Here is a 16,676-nt window from a genome sequence, read left to right as displayed (position 1 = left end):
TTGGAAGTCATAAGCCTTTTTATTCAGTGTAAAAGTCAAATCTTACAAAAATCACCAGATAAACTTTCACAGCCATGCGGAAACATTTTGTAAACAAAGAAGCCGTCCATCACAACCGAAAACATGATCCAACATTTTGGCTTTATTTACAAAGTCTATCAAAGCTCCATCACAGCACGAAGTGACCATATGAAAGGAAAATGGTATACACTATCAAAAAGATGTACAAACTTTAAACTGCAATCTAATAATGTACCTCAGGGGTCAGTGTTAATATCAATAGATTTATAATTATTAACATAGATCTTTTTTTTTTTTCATTTGTATCCAAAATATATTTTCACCATAACCAATCTCAACTCACAATTATTTTCAGACAATAGTAATCGCAATACATTAAGTCATTTTTATCAAATATATATATAGCACCACGATATAATGGTTTAATATAATTGGGGGAGGGGAGGGGAAGGGGGGCTATCACATACAAAAGACCCGTGTTAGTATCCAAGAAAAAAAAACAATTATATAACCTCAGCCCACTCCTCACACGTCTGTTTGGAAGCCCCTCAGCACCAGGGGGAGGAATCACGATTAGCATTAGCCAGCTAGCATGTCATGAGACACCTCAACATCTGAGTGCCAAAATAATAAAAGTTGGTCAACGATATTAAATCATCAAAATTATGATGCGATGTATGATGGCAAAATATCCACTAACTAAGCTAAAGGCTTTTCATTTTTTTGAAAGGGTCAAACGTAACGAGAATTTTGGTCCGTGGACAAAAAAAACTGGGTATTTAGAACTTACAATAATATTCAAAATATGTATGAGTCTTAATGGTTACACTTTTTGAATTGGCATCTCATAATTTTTAATACGATTTTTTTGGTAATCATTTAACGTTTTCTTTCTTTCATTTCGTGCTGGGGAAGGGCTTCCATATATTCTGCTGACAGTGTAAGAGCAGGCTGGAGAACAAACAATCACAAAGAAACACGATCAGCACGACATCAGCACAAAGCGTCTCTTCTACATGCATTCACATGATCAACCAAACCATCCCCAGCTACTGAAGCCCAAACACCAACACTCAGCTACCCGTGGATGGACGTCAAACGTGTTCCATGTTCAGATTCGAGGATCAGGGGGGAAACAAGGAAGTTAAATATCTACAAGGAAAGGTGAGAAACTGAAGATCCAAAACAGTGTTGATTGTGCATTTGATTTTTCAGGGTTACTCTAGAGGGTAGCAGCAGTTAGTCCATAGAACAGTCTTTTTCTTCTCTTGTACTAAGATATTAATGCAGTTTGGTCATTACGTTTTTCTGCCTCCAACACCATGGAGAATTACTCCTGTGACAGATCCTAACCTGAACCTCCGATGATTGTGAGACACAGTCTGTTATTGCTCATTTGGTCTGAGAAGCCTTCAGCTGAGCTCCTATCATTCTGCTCAGAGACTCTAAAACAAACTGGTGGTGGACAAATCTCACATCTAGTAAGAAAAGAAAAGACACACATCACTCAGATGTAGAATAAGGACATTTGAAAGCTACAGAACATGAACAGAAATACACCAAATGCTTCGTCAGATAAGACCTTTGTTGCTTGAATGTATAAAAGCAAATAGCACCATAATAATTAAAATGATGAAGCAGATGAATACCTGACTGTGAACTGTAACCACTATTGAAACCTAATGTCACATTTAATAACACTGAATATATAAATATATATATATATTGTGCCAAACATAAACACACATTTTGTTTATGTTTGGCACAATATATCTGTAAAGGGTCTTCAAAACCAAAAGTACATTTTAAGGGACTTGTCGGGCCCAAAGTCTGAATATTTCAGCTTGAACTTTTGTATTAACCCAAAACCTCAAAATATTATGATGTGGTGAAATAATTATTATTTAATATTTCATTAAAAAAAAGACTTCCTAATTCTTTCTTTTGTAAGTGTTGTTCATTATAATAATAAATGCACAAGATTAAAGTCTAACATGAACTAGAAGTTGTATATTGCTATAAATCAACTGAGTGGTAATCCTCAACATTAAGTGTCATAGAGTGAGTACATTTCACAAGTTCATTTGCTTCAAAGCTCTCGGGTTATTATGGCACTTCTTAGCTTCCACAGATCAGACGCAGATGAAGAGTCTGAGCTTCACACAGACTTCCTGAGAATGTCCCCATGAACCTTACTGGTAGAGATGATGGATTTAAATCAGACAGCCAGTACTCTGTATGTGAACCCTCGCTCACAAAAATCACAGTTATACAATAGCATTTTGTTAAATCCTCTCATATGTTAATTATATTAATGTAGTGATCATGACATTTGACGGTGCTATACGTTTTATTTCACAAAATTATATGCCATCTATTTATTATTGCATAACATTCAAATTAGAAGACTGACTTTATGTGCTGTGATAAAATTCTTCCGTGTTTGGTGTGTAGTCTTCAAGTGGATCGTGTTTAGGAAATCATTTTTTCATTTGCATATGCTAACAAACACAGTCTGTTTCACACTGTTTGAGCTAACGTGGCTAGCATCAGGAGGTAGAAGATAATCAGCTGCGGAGATCTAGCTCGAAGAAGAGTCAAAGGAATATTTTTCATGGAGCTCCGACTAGTCAGGACTCCATACCATCATAGTCATGAAGAATATATATTTATATATATATAATATTTATGTATTTATGCCACTTGTTGATCCTGCGGTGTATGTGAGGCTGCCCTCAGAGTATTGGAAAGCAGTGCATGGTTTCATTATTAATAGACCTGTTATTGTGTGGCTCAGGTGAATATAAACTAGCTTGCATACATATGGCTCCGACATGAGAACATACACGATACAACATGAATGATTTGCATATCAACCTAATAAAATATTGAACATATTACCCATTCGAACAACCTCTTATGTTTTAAATGACAGGAACCAAAGCTTGATGCTACAGTTGCTCAGGTATAGTCTGCAGTGTGCCACTTCTCAGCATCGCAGTCAATAAATAGCATCATCTCAAAGCAATTATGTAATTTACTTTCTTTTTCCATCTTCAAATACATTAATTCATATAATATCAGTGTGCCATCTAAATATAATAGTCATCCACCGCTGCAGGTAAAGGCACTGTGTGGTTCTTTAAAGAGAAATCTGTAGCAGTTTTAAATCCAATTAAATAAAAACAAGATATACTAATCAAGTTCAATGATTTATAATTGCTTTTCTAGAATGTATTAATTGACTGTCCTTTATGCTGATAGTGTGTATTAATCAGCGGCACACTGCAGACTGCACAGACGTGAGGAGGAGCTCCGCAGCATCCAGATGTTGTAGTGTGAGAACATGTGAGAGTGTGTACCCATCATACCAGTAAGGTTTCTCTCTGATACACACACACCCTGCACTCACACCATTTGTATCTTGAAAAAAAAAAAAGCTTTTCATCTCCACAGCTTCAGCCTTTCTGTTCACATCCCAGCACAAACACTCACAAAGGTTACACGTGTTCCTATGGCAGGTTTGCTTCCTGTGTGTGTGCGTGTGTGTGTATGTGTGAGATCACTGTTACCTAATTAGATGATGCCCTCCTGATAATCTTATGTGAGGCTAATCCTAGATCGTGTAACCTATAGTAAGCAGGGCAGCAAAGGGAAGTTGTAAGGGCAGTCTGGTGAACTGGAAAAGTTCAAAAGTGGAAAAAGGAGTTGTTCAAAACACAGATACACACAGTCCACTTAATATAGCTGCACAGTTTGTGAAAGCCAACTGTTGTGTGGCGCATCTATGTGATTAAATGGCGATTGGGGGCTACTTTTTCACTGTAACAAGTGAAACTACAAACTGTAATGTCACCTTACATCTGTCTGAGAAATACCAAAGACAAAAGTATTAAATCAATAAGTAAAGTATAGTTGCAGCCTGAGAGCATCTGTTTCATTGTGCTGACTAAAGGTGTCACCATGAATGACTTGCTTATTTGTTGATATTTTGTGCTGTGATGATTGAATCAGACGTTTCTGAAGCTGTGGAAATCTGAAATGAGAAAGAGTAATACGAGTGACGCTGAGCAGCCCTGTCCTCTCACCACAGTCTTTATATCTTTACTCTGTAGTTGTATTTGAATAGGTCTCCATGTACTATATGGATAGAATCACTTTATGAAACAATGCACATTTAGGTTCCCGCACAGCCACCAAAAATGCAGATGCAAAAATAATTACATTAAGACGAAAGCAACTCCAAAATCATGACCATACAAAAGAAAAACAAAAAACTTCAAGTACTATTAACAAAGTATAAGTCCAGCTGGCAATATTGTTAGAAGGAGAAATGAAAATATACACAACTCTGCTCTGTGACGGCCGGCTGCCCGCCGCTCAGTGCCGACTCACCTGAAAACAACACAAATACAACATTAAAGACCTGGCTCAAGTAAAGGTTCTCACAGTTTCTGCAGGTCTCTGTGCACGGCCCAGTGTGGCAGAGGCAGGGGGGGGGAGAGGGGGGCTGTCGACACGCAGGACTCCCATTTCTCTGGAAAAAGATCCAAGTATCCCTCATCTGATTGGATGTTTAGACAACATGATGTCATCCGAGGTGGTCCGAAGAGAATGCCCGAACATGTGACCCAGGTTTAGTGAGTGATGTGCAGCTACAAGGTTAGAAAAAACGGTTCTGAGAAATCCTGAAGGAAACCCCCCCCCTCTGAAGAACTGGAACAGACCCCCCCCCCCTCCTCCTCCTCCTCCTCCTCCTCGTCATCTCCTGTAGGGACTCCATGAAGGCCTGAGGCGTTGGTCTGAGTGTGGTTTGAGGCTGGTTGACTCTTCACCTCCCTGATCCTCCGTGGTGGTGGTGGGGAGGGGGGTCCCAGAGGCGAGTCCTGCCCCCCGCTGGTCCTGACCTCAGGGCTCCTGTTTGATGTAGTAGCTGCCAGAGCCGTTGCTCTCCTGGTCCGAGGTGCCCTGTGAGAAGGTGAACTCGTCCACCTCAGCCGTGTCCTCCTTCATCCTCAGGAGAGACTCTGCAGACGAGGGGGGGGGGAGACATACATTACATTTAGATGAGTCTTTTAGCCAAAGCAACTTACAATCAGAGGTGGGAAGTAACTAAGTACAGTTACTCAAGTAAAGTACAAGTTTTGAGATACTTGTACTTGAGTATTTCCATTTGCTGCTACCTTGTACTTCTACTCCACTATAATTCAGAGGTAAATGGTGTACTTTTTCTCCACTACATGTATGTAATCCCTTTAGTTACAGATCTGGATTAATGATGGTAAATATAATCAGCCCTTAAATCAGACTGTAGTTCACCTGCAGTAAATCCAGCAGCTACCCTGCAGTATACAAAGCCATTCAAACTAGCTGCACCTTTACCAGCTCTGAGAACACTTTAATGATCAATCATTATAAAACATATCAGAGATATTATTCTGAAATGGACCAATCAAACAATGACTACTTTTACTGTCGCTACTTTAAGTACATTTAGATGAGAGTACTTTCTACTTTCACTGGAGGAACATTTAGAATACTTTTACTGTGACAGAGTATTCCTACACTCTGGTACTTCTACTTTACTCAAGTACAATATCTGAGTACTTCTACTTTTACTCAAGTACAAGATCTGAGTACTTCTACTTTACTCAAGTACAAGATCTGAGTACTTCTACTTTACTCAAATACAAGATCTGAGTACTTCTACTTTACTCAAGTACAAGATCTGAGTACTTCTACTTTTACTCAAGTACAAGATCTGAGTACTTCTACTTTACTCAAATACAAGATCTGAGTACTTCTACTTTTACTCAAGTACAAGATCTGAGTACTTCTACTTTACTCAAGTACAAGATCTGAGTACTTCTACTTTTACTCAAGTACAAGACCTGAGTACTTCTACTTTACTCGAGTACAAGATCTGAGTACTTCTACTTTACTCAAGTACAAGATCTGAGTACTTCTACTTTTACTCAAGTACAAGATCTGAAGTACTTCTACTTTACTCAAGTACAAGATCTGAAGTACTTCTACTTTACTCAAGTACAAGATCTGAAGTACTTCTACTTTACTCAAGTACAAGATCTGAAGTACTTCTACTTTACTCAAGTACAAGATCTGAGTACTTCTACTTTACTCAAGTACAAGATCTGAAGTACTTCTACTTTACTCAAGTACAAGATCTGAAGTACTTCTACTTTACTCAAGTACAAGATCTGAGTACTTCTACTTTTACTCAAGTACAAGATCTGAAGTACTTCTACTTTACTCAAGTACAAGATCTGAAGTACTTCTACTTTACTCAAGTACAAGATCTGAGAAAACGTTTTTTCTGCTTCAAGTGGAAATTAAATCCACACACATGAGAAAATAAACATGTGAGAACAGTTGAGGTTGTTATTGAAAGAAAACCACACACAGTGAGGGCCAGTGAGCCCCTCTGACAGTAGAAAAAGCAGGGCCCGAGCTGCAGTGTGACCGTACCTGATTTGTGTGTTTGGTGGAGGTGTGTTCTGGGTCGGGGCCGCGGCCGAGAGGGCCCCTGTGCAGGGTAAGGGGGGGGACTCTGCTCTTCGTCTCCAGAGAAGCTGTTCCTCCTCCTGCCGGTCTGACTGAAGGGCCGCCGACCAACTGGAATCTTCCTCTCTGAACAGAGAGACAAGACTCGGGTTAGCAACACACAGGTTTGGTACCATCCTTATGTTAACACTACATTTTAACCTCTCACTGCTGTCCTCTGAGTTCCCCTGTCCATCGTCATGGTGACTGAACTGTCATCAGATCCACTGTGAGCCAATAAGAACCAGCCCAAATCTACTGAACTAAATCTGTGGAAGTCTGTGGTGGCAATTTTAATATTAAATCAAATTCCACTTGCCATTTGTACACATTTCTATGAGATCACCCTGAGAACAGCATGTCTATCGATCATCTATCTTTTCTCTGTGACGCACACACCCTGCAGAGCACCCTCACACACACCAACCATGCATATGTTTCTGAGTGCCTCATCGTTGTTGTCTTACATTACAGCACAAAGACATTAAATATATCTCTCTGGGCTCATTAGCACTGCTCGATGTGTATTTTGTATTATGGTATTATATCATATTTTTGAATGCATGCTTCCTGGGTAATGTTAAGCTGTCTTTGGCTCTTTTCTTGCTGTAACAAATGCACACTTCCCCTCTGTGGGATGAATAAAGGTATCCTGATTCTGATTCTTCCAGGTGTGTTCCACCGGACACGGTTACCTCATTAGATGTTGCTCTCCTGATAATCTCACATGAGGCTAATCTGAGATCATGTTATCTACAGCTTTACTAGCAGGACAGCAACGGGAGGTTGTTTAAAGGGCAGTTGAGGAAAGAGACTTAGTTAAAAACAAAAGTAGAATAAAACAAAAAACAGATATGCCACAAAGTCCACTCAATATGGAGGATAATAAAACATATGCAACTTGTACATTTAGTAAAAGCCTGCTGTATTGTGCAGTGGTAATAATTGTTTACATCTTAGCATATCATTGCCATAAGGGAAACACAAGGAATAAGAAATGTAGATGTATGTTATATTGGAAGAAGTGTGCAACCTAAATGATTTACAGGAACAGTCATGATTTAACTTTAACTACCATGAATGAGTGAGAAAACTAACCTGACAGACCGTTCAGACTGAGCTACAGTCTGTCAATCCTTTCAAATATTTCCCTCACACATCTGTCAGCAGTTATCCAACTGTTAATCACTCAATGAATAAAAAGATGTCATCATTTGTATTTTCAAGTCAACTTCTTGAGTAGAAACCCTGATCCTCAGTTCAGGGAAAGGTTTGCTAAGACAGACTAATTAAATGCATGTGTGACATGTTTTTGATACGTACATATTTTGGGTAAATTAATAGTTATACTTTTAGGATATGAAACAGATCTTTATAATGATTGATAAATGAGTTGATTTATAATGCTTAAAGATTTAGATTTCATTAGAAATTAATGTAAGACACTGTGAATCATATTCAAATTACACAGAATATTTAAATTTAGATTTGATCAGAAATGATGAAATATTCCTAATTCCTCATGGTTCCAGTCCAAAACGCAACTTTCACAGACTTCTCATTTATATAGTATTTTTTGTGTAATACATTTTTTAACATGCAAGTTCAAATTCACTAAAAAACACACATTTTAATTAGATTACATTAATTCATTTTCCCCACTGGCAGCCATACACTCCTTTATGAATGGCCTGTGTTCAGCAAATACAGTTTGAGCAATAGCCTTATGAGGATGCTACTCCAGGCGTCTCGCTCTGGAGTATCTGATTTTCAGAACTACTCTTATCTGTATACTTCATTAATATACTGTATCATCTGTTGAGTAGTGATATCTACAACACCAAACAGTGTGACACAGGCCTGTGAACACATCTCTCACACAGAGAGCAGAGTGTCTCCAGTTGCGGTGAGAGGAAGAGGGACAAAGAGAAGGTGGAGGAAGTAAGTGGGAGGCAGAGCACCACAGTGCTGGATAGATTACTCACTTTTCTTTTGGCCTTTGTACTGCTGGGCCTTCTTCTTCTGTTTGGGTACAGACTGAGGCAGATCTCTGGTACCTGAAAGAAGACCACAACAAAAAGGTAACTATGGGACAAAGCAAGGACACAGGCAGCATCATATTTAATAGACTGTTCGATATCTAGCACAAGCCACAAACAGGGAGGCATCCATCCAGTCTGTAAGATCGCTATCGACTAATACTGGCCTTATTGAATGACCCTGATATCTGTAATCACAAGACCCCTCCACCATAAATACAGTGCATGAGGGGCACCCCAGTTCTATTCACATTGAACTATGCAGACCCCTTATTCCACCCCCCCCCCTAGTGTCATTATTTTTGGCAGAATCATTGTGACATGGAGGTTTGGGTAACACGTATAACACAAATCGACAAATCGATTATTTATCAATCTAAAAATACTAAAACCACAAGACCTGGTCGACTATAAAACTATCTAAATTATGTTCAAAGCTGCAAATCAACAATTTCCTCAGAGAGAACACCAACACATGCTGAGGGGAAACTGCACATTCAAAAAACCACCTACACGAACAAATTCCAAACTTTACTGCATACCAACAAAAGAAGTGGATCTGTGGAATAACTGTAGTGAGGAGCTGAAATACTGTGCAACTTTATTGAAACTGAACATATACATTAAATGGCTATGAGCAGGACCGATGATTCTGGATTATTCTTGTATTTGATTTTTTGGTTAGCCTATTAAGATTATTTGAGTATTTTTTTGATTTGTACAAAAAGACGAGTTTTATTTATAGTTCAAAAAACGAGTCAGACATCACGACCGCTGACGACCATGAACTGAACTCTCTATGACTTTCAATTAGCAATGTTTGCAAGAGGGGGTAGGACCAGAAACGTTTTTACACTTCTTCTTTCCCCTTTTGAACATGAAGAAAGACCACTCTATTAATTATCGTTATACCTTGTATAAAAAATAAAATCTTTGCTAACATGTTCAATAAATTGACTTGAGCCCAAGGCGATGTAATTAACAGTCTTTGTCTATCTATCATCAGTCCAAATCCAACTTGGTGTACGTTAAGACAAGAACAAGCTGAAAATATTCACTTCAACTAAAGAGTATTTACTTGTTCTTTTCCTTAATTAGGAATGTATTGATGATTTATAGTATTTTAGCCACTGAACTGTTGACACTGGTACATTTTGCTTGTTTGTTATAGCTCTTCTCCTCAACAGATTAAACTATATTCTTGTTGTTAAGTTATAATAAATATGAATAAAATAAACCAAAATCATCATCGAAGTTCTTACTCTGTGAGGCGGGGGGTTGCAGCTGGTAGCCGGTCAGCTGACACCAGCCCACAGGGTAGAGGTCAGGTGACTCGCAGTCCACCCACTGGTCATACTCATCCTCCCAGCCGTCAAAGTGGATCCTCAGTAGCCGGTGCACAATCCTCGTCACCGTGGCGACACACACCAGCCGCGGCTCCATTAGATCTACGGCCTCCAGCTTCATGCCTTGCCGGAAGCCGTGATTAGGAACCTCCTAAGAGACGCAGGACAGTGACGGACGGGGATTTTATTTTAATTCACATACAATAAAACATTAGTAAGCTCAACAGTTGAGACACATTCTAAACCCATTAATCAGAAGGAAAGAAGTACAAGGCAGAAGTGAACACATCAGCTTATCCCCATAAGAAATCTGGGTACCACTTTACAATAAGACTACCCTTATAAAGGGTCTATGAACAGTTTGTAATTCATTTATTAATTAGGTTGTGAACACTTCATAAATCATTAATAAGCTTTTATGGGACAAGAGATAAACAACACATCCAGATGGATGGGGGGGATCAACTCAGTGAACAACAGAACTAATGTAAATAAATATAGAGCCGATATAAGGCTTACTCATCTTGCAAAATAGTGAGCCTGTGTTGATGTATGAAAACTATGTTAGAAGTTGTTTATAAATGGTTCTTGATGATTAATAAAGTGTTTACAACCTAATTGATATCCTAATTATAAACCCTTTATGAATCCTTTATAAGGGCAGTCTGATTGTAAAGTGGTAGTGAAATCTGGATCATTAAAGGACCTTAGCAGTGGCATTATTAAGTTGTTCTCAAATCAATTTACTAAAATCAATTCCAGCAGGTGGTGGTGGTGCAGAGGGGAGGAGGAGGAACACTGCTGATAGGACCAGAACACCATCCTCTGGAGCCTACAGACCTGCTGCTGATAACATGTAATGGTGCCTATAAAACTCTGTCACTGTTTTTAATTACAGGAAATATAAAACCAGAAGACATTGGACCTGAGAATGACACGACGTTAACACATACAGTGGGGAGAGCATGAACACAGCCTACCTTGTTAAAGAGCTTGACAGGAGCAGCTATTGAACCTGTTTCTCTGAGGTAGTCAAACCATTTAAATGGCAGTTTAGTGTACCCTGGGGAACAGAGTCAGTGATGAGACCAGGACATTCAGAAACACAAGAAAATGCTGTTAAACTGCTTCTTACCAACGTCACCTACAGACAAATGCTACTTAATTATAAAATAATATAGAGACCATGTATGGAGGATTAAAAGTGCCCCAAAAAAATGCAAAACAGAGTCAATGAAAGAGAAAAGGTTCTTTGCTGTGATGGAGACACATTTTCTATCCCAAAATTAAAAGCAAATCAATCCAATCACAGCTTGGGGGCGGGATGATAGGCAGAGGTTTTCTTAACTGACACAAGTTGGTTAGTTATCCGTGTGAGGCATTTCTATTATCTTGACATTAAGTTACATCCTGTGGTTGCCTGTTTTAAGACATTTTAATCCCCTCTAACAGATGTGATAACTGTCCACCACCAGACAAGAATCTGTATCAGAAGTTTGAACGTAGCATCATATTTACTTACTAAAGACAAAAAGGAAATGTCCTTTTAAAATGTATTTTTCATTCAATGATGACACAGTAAAAGCATACATAAAAATGTGGAATGTAATACCATGTGTGTCGTATTGAAAAATAAATTGTTCCATTCGGGCATTTTAAATCTTCCATACCCTTGTGGTCATAATGGAATGAAATGCTCATTTATGAAGAGCTCAAAGAAACAGAGAGGAGCGTACAGTACCTCTAGGGGGCGTGAGTTCAATGTTGTTGATTTCACAGAAGCCGACAGGGTAGATTGAAGGGGAGGTGCCGTGGTAGCAGAACCAGTCTGACCCGTCCACCGCCTCAGAACCATCGATCCCAATCATGAGGTACCCGTCTGCCAACACCTACACAAAGCCACCATGGCATTTTAACAGGAACAATAGAAGGGTGTCCCCTGACACACAGCATAATATCTCAGGGGGCTTACCTTTCTTACAGTGGCTACACATATAGCTGAGAGGTTGAGGGGATCGATGGCTTCTATCTTCATTCCATCTTTGAACCAATCTCCACCCTGGTCCACATCTTTCACCTGATTCACATACAAAAAGTGATTTGTTGGACAACTTACTAAATAACTGTGACCTTGGGGAAGTCTTATGTTTTTAAAAGATTGACATGCCTGCATATCAATCACGGCTGCTTTCTAAGATTGCCAAATATGAAACTATTTAATATTATTTTGTTACCTTCTGGAAATACAGTGCAGGAGCATCTACTTGACCCTCAGTTTTCTTTGTGACATCTGAAAAATAAAGCAACATTAAATGAATTTGCCTGCGCTAAAGAGACGACAGCAATACCAAAAAAAGAGCTCCATGATTTATAGACTGTAGACAGTAAAAGCTGAGAAGAGTCAATTAAATATGAGAGTAATAGACAGAAGTTAGCTGGGTGCACATGGGTGTGGTAAGCAGTGGACAAACAGCATTTCATTTCATAGAACACTTCCTTTTTGTTTGATCATTTGCTCATTTTAATCATTCAAACTTAGCAAAGTAGTTTCTGATATGAAGTACTCATTGTTAGAAAATCAAATAACAGTTCTAAGTCAAAAAAGAAAAACATTAGCTGCAGCCTTTGTCGCACATCACTTTTTGATACCAGTTTAGCCTTCTTTTCATAACACACACACATCATCAGTGTTACTGGACGTTTCCCAACCCACCGGATCGTTTGAACCGGTGTCCGATGCTGCGGGACCAGCCAATATTATGAATGAGGGGGCTGTACATGTGGCACCAGAAGTCATCCGACCCGTCCTGGCTCTCCTCATAAACCAGCCTGAGGCGACCCCCGATCACCTGTTCCACCAGCGCCACCCGTGTCCGGCACAGGTAGTTCTTATCCACCACTTCCACCCGCATCAGCTTCTTAAAGGGGAACTGCAAGTTCTCTTGTACCTGTGGTGACAGATCAATCAGGGAGTTCAACAAAAGAAAGCAGAGGCTTAAAAGTGTCACCAAATAAAAAGTATTCAGTTTAAAATGTACATCAACACTGATTCATTTTGGAGATGTTTAATGGCCTGTTTTAAAGACACCAGAGTTAATACAAATGTCGAGGCACTGGTGGGTCTCACCTTGGTGTTAAAGTCTGGTGGCAGTGTTTTAGCTCCAGTGAGACGCTTCACAAGAACGGCTTTCCAGTTAGAGTATTTATGCTGTATGGCTGTAGAGAAGATGACAATATAACACTCATAATAGGGCATAATGAAAAACAACACAGGCATTCAAGAAGCAGGCGGCAGAACACTCACTTTTCGGAGGTATAAGAGGTTTGCCACTCGAAGCACACCATCCGACCGGGTGCACCTCAGGGATGCAGAGTTCACACCAGAAGTCTTTACTGTTGTCGCTGTCGAAGCCCTCATACCGCAGGAGAGCCTTGAATCCTGCACAAAAGAAACACGTTCATTTAATATCGCATCCCTGATCTGGGAAAGAATAGTCATCCAACAAACGTCCAATCAAGAATCCCACTTACTTGATTTTTACCCTACTCTTTAGCTTTCTCAATGAACATGTAAAGGTCATTTTAGGGTAAATACAGACGAGAGGGATCATTTTAAATATTTGCAGCTCCATGAATAGAGCAGAATCAATCACATGACCAGGGGTAAACGGCTCTGTGCCTTTTTCTTCTGGGGCTCAAAAACTATTGCCTCGCGCTGCACTCAGAGTTCACATTATTTGAACTTTGACTGCCGCCGACCTTTGACACATAACCAATCAGGTTACAGCTGTATGAAGCGATGCAAGCTAGCAGGGTAACTACAGAAACAAAACTAACTAGCTCAGTGCCCCACCTCGCAGTGAGCAAATAGCAAATTGCTAACCAGGGCGGGAGATTTGCACTTGCCCCAAATCCCAGGCAGATTGTCCTCAGAGTGCACTCTGCTGAGATGCTTACAACACGGGCTGTTTACCATACTTTGTAGATGTGACTTTTTCCCAATATGTTTTCAAGAGCAGAAGTTTTTTAATATATACCTTCTTAATTCTAGGTCTAAAAGTACACCAGATTGATGCATCTAACTTTGAAATGTTCTTTTTAAAGGCTTGATGTTTTTCTGAAATCAGCATCAACACAATCAGTGTTCAAGTATTGTGATCGACAAAATGAATTCTGATTTATTCTGTCATAATCAATCAGCACTGGAACATGACGTGTGTGTCCATGTTCTGTGTATGTCACACAGCATCAACTGGATGGGAATATTTGGGGTTTTGAATGCATTTATCATATTTTGATCTGTAGAAGATTGTGAGACAACCAATTAAAATAAATCACACCAATTTTTAACAGGAAAGAAAAAGCAGACAAAAGACAAATTGAATTTTCTGGTATAGTTGACACTTTTAAATAGATTCTGCCTTTAGCTATCTGAAGAAGTGGTCTTACCTGCTAGCTTAATGATTTCTGCTATCCAGTACACCTTAGTGGAGAGGTTCGTATCAGAGTTGGGCACTTCAAGCCTCACTCCTTCCTCTATGCCCCCCCAGCATGTTCCCATGGGCGCCTAAAGCACAGAGGTAGCAGTTAGGTGAGTCAGTCAAGAATAACAACAAATCAACTCAACGAAGCTCTGCAGTTTTTACTTACATGCTTGAAACAGCTGACTGGAGCTCCGACTGTGTCATTGCTACAGATATACCGACCCCAGTCAAAGCTCTCTGCAGGGACCACTGGAGAAATAAGAAACGATTTGTGAGTAACTACAAAGATGTACACTGTTCGGCTATTAAGCATCAGTCATTCTTTATGACCTACCTGCTTTTGATTTGGCCTGGTTCTGCTGACTCGCCTGGTACTGGGCATAAGCAGCCAACTTTGCCATGAGCGGCTGTTTCTGTAAGACTTTTGCCTTTTTTGTTGGTGGTTTACCCTGGCAAAATCAAAGCAGAGTTAAATAATTGTAATAATACATGTTTAATCTCACATTTAATATTTATTTGTTGTAAAAAAAACACTTACCTGAAGTCTTGCCAAGATGCTGGCTTTTTTGGAATTTGAGGAATAACTCCTAGAACAGGAGACACTGCAGAAGCGCTTGGTTTTTGAGTAAAAAGCATCTCGTACTCCAACCATCCCACACATCTCACAAGTGGCTGTGAAACACGCATATAATCTGGTCAAATAAACTGTTGACTACATGATGGCATATTATATTTCCTATCTCACAGGTTTATATAAAATAGAAAGCAATACACAAAGCACAACGTAACATATTTCCATGTACTGACCCATTCCAGCCTTTCCGTCGGGGTAAGTGTACACCTGTCCATTGTTCTTGATGATGGGCAGGCTGGCCGGGATGGAGGGCACCACCTCATCCTCGCTGTCCTCTGAGCTGGAGCTGCTGGTAGACTCCTCACTGCAGCTGTCATAGCCATCAAACATCCCGAATGAGTCTCTCCGCTTTCGCTCTGAACGTGGGGTGCGTTCAGCCTTCGCAACCAAGAAAATGACAATAAAAATCAGTGTTTATAATTATACATTTAACTAACCGATGTGCCTAGATAATACGTTCTGATATCATTTGTTGTTGGGACGATAAAGACATCTTTAAACTTATCGTTGTGTCAGGACAACATATTTTAATTTGACTATCACTGAAATGTAAGGGAACCAGCATGTTTGCATTTGGCAAGCAGAGATCAGATCATTGATTTTAATAATTTTAGCTTAAACGATAAGTTATTGTTTTTCAAATGTCGTTTTTTAAGGGTTAGGGTTAGGTGTGTATACTCTCAAATTTCCATAGGCTATATTTTGCATTCTCTTTAAAATACAATTTGCTTTGGAATGTCACCTAGGAATCAGGATGCCACAGAAAAATGTTTTAAAAAAATGTAACAAAGCAAATGTAAAATGTGAATATTCATTTCATTTCATACGTCTTGCTCACTGTGTGTATGATCCGGAGCGCGGTTTAATGTTTACTGTTGACAGCCTGTCTACTTCCTCCTCTTGGTATCACAGGTGGCATCCTAACATAAATCATTTAAACAGCAAGAATCATGACAGAAAAACAATGCACCAGCCAGTAAACGCATACTGAGCTGATTGTAAGATGTGCAAAATAGAAAACAAGCTAACACATAATCTAAAATAATGGACGGCCTTATTGGCAATAGCTCCTAATGCTAGCTAGCGTTAGCACAGCTAGCTAGCGGAAACCTGTTTTTCCTGTTTTTATTCAACAGAGCATAACGCACTTTCTATTTGCGTAGCATACTTGCACATGCACATATGCATTTAAAATAAGTGTGGTGTTATTTTGTGTCTATACTTGTTTTTTTTGGAGAGTTTGCTAATATTTAACGCTGGCTGACCCATTAGCTAGCTACCATAAGCAGATAACAACAAAGGAGCAGCGCTAGCCGAAGCAAATCCTCTAATCAGAGGCTCGCGGCCCTAAAATGTTTCCTTTTCACTTACCAAATCCCTTGTGTCTTCCATTAGCCCTTCATATAGATAACGTTCTTATTAACTGTTCTGCCAAATGCAAATAAAAACCCCTACAGTGGGGGTAAATGTTGCTTTGAAATACCAAAGTCTAAATGAATACTACCAAGCAGGATATCAACAAATTACTCTGCTGCCTCTGCGCATGTGCGAGTGTAACCTACTTTCATCTGATTGGTCAATACGGAGTGGA

The 16,676-nt window shown here is 39.5% G+C and overlaps 1 protein-coding gene across 3 annotated transcripts; it reads right to left on the bottom strand.

Moving 5' to 3' along the window:
* mbtd1 (mbt domain containing 1) lies at positions 1–16,603 on the bottom strand. 3 transcript variants are annotated; one of them, XM_063893349.1, is made up of 18 exons: positions 16,457–16,597; positions 15,913–16,005; positions 15,259–15,463; positions 14,990–15,123; positions 14,786–14,900; positions 14,618–14,700; positions 14,417–14,534; positions 13,272–13,406; positions 13,095–13,183; positions 12,681–12,915; positions 12,202–12,257; positions 11,940–12,044; positions 11,709–11,856; positions 10,948–11,030; positions 9,884–10,118; positions 8,568–8,639; positions 6,508–6,669; positions 1–5,048 (listed from the first exon to the last, which is right to left on the bottom strand). In XM_063893349.1, the coding sequence occupies exons 3-18, from the start codon at positions 15,413–15,415 to the stop codon at positions 4,930–4,932; spliced, it is 2,046 nt and encodes a 681-aa protein (XP_063749419.1). In that variant the 5' UTR covers positions 15,416–15,463; positions 15,913–16,005; positions 16,457–16,597; the 3' UTR covers positions 1–4,929. The 3 variants fall into 3 exon arrangements, with proteins under 3 accessions (XP_063749419.1, XP_063749420.1, XP_063749418.1); XM_063893350.1 differs by having other exon boundaries at positions 15,924–16,005; XM_063893348.1 differs by lacking the exon at positions 15,913–16,005 and having other exon boundaries at positions 16,457–16,603.
* Positions 16,604–16,676: the final 73 nt, after the last annotated feature.

The sequence above is a fragment of the Eleginops maclovinus genome, chromosome 10 (assembly GCF_036324505.1).
Source record: "Eleginops maclovinus isolate JMC-PN-2008 ecotype Puerto Natales chromosome 10, JC_Emac_rtc_rv5, whole genome shotgun sequence".
NCBI classification, from domain to species: Eukaryota; Metazoa; Chordata; class Actinopteri; order Perciformes; family Eleginopidae; genus Eleginops; species Eleginops maclovinus.
Note: the sequence above shows the minus strand (reverse complement) of the source record. Positions and strands in the feature narration are given on the sequence as shown.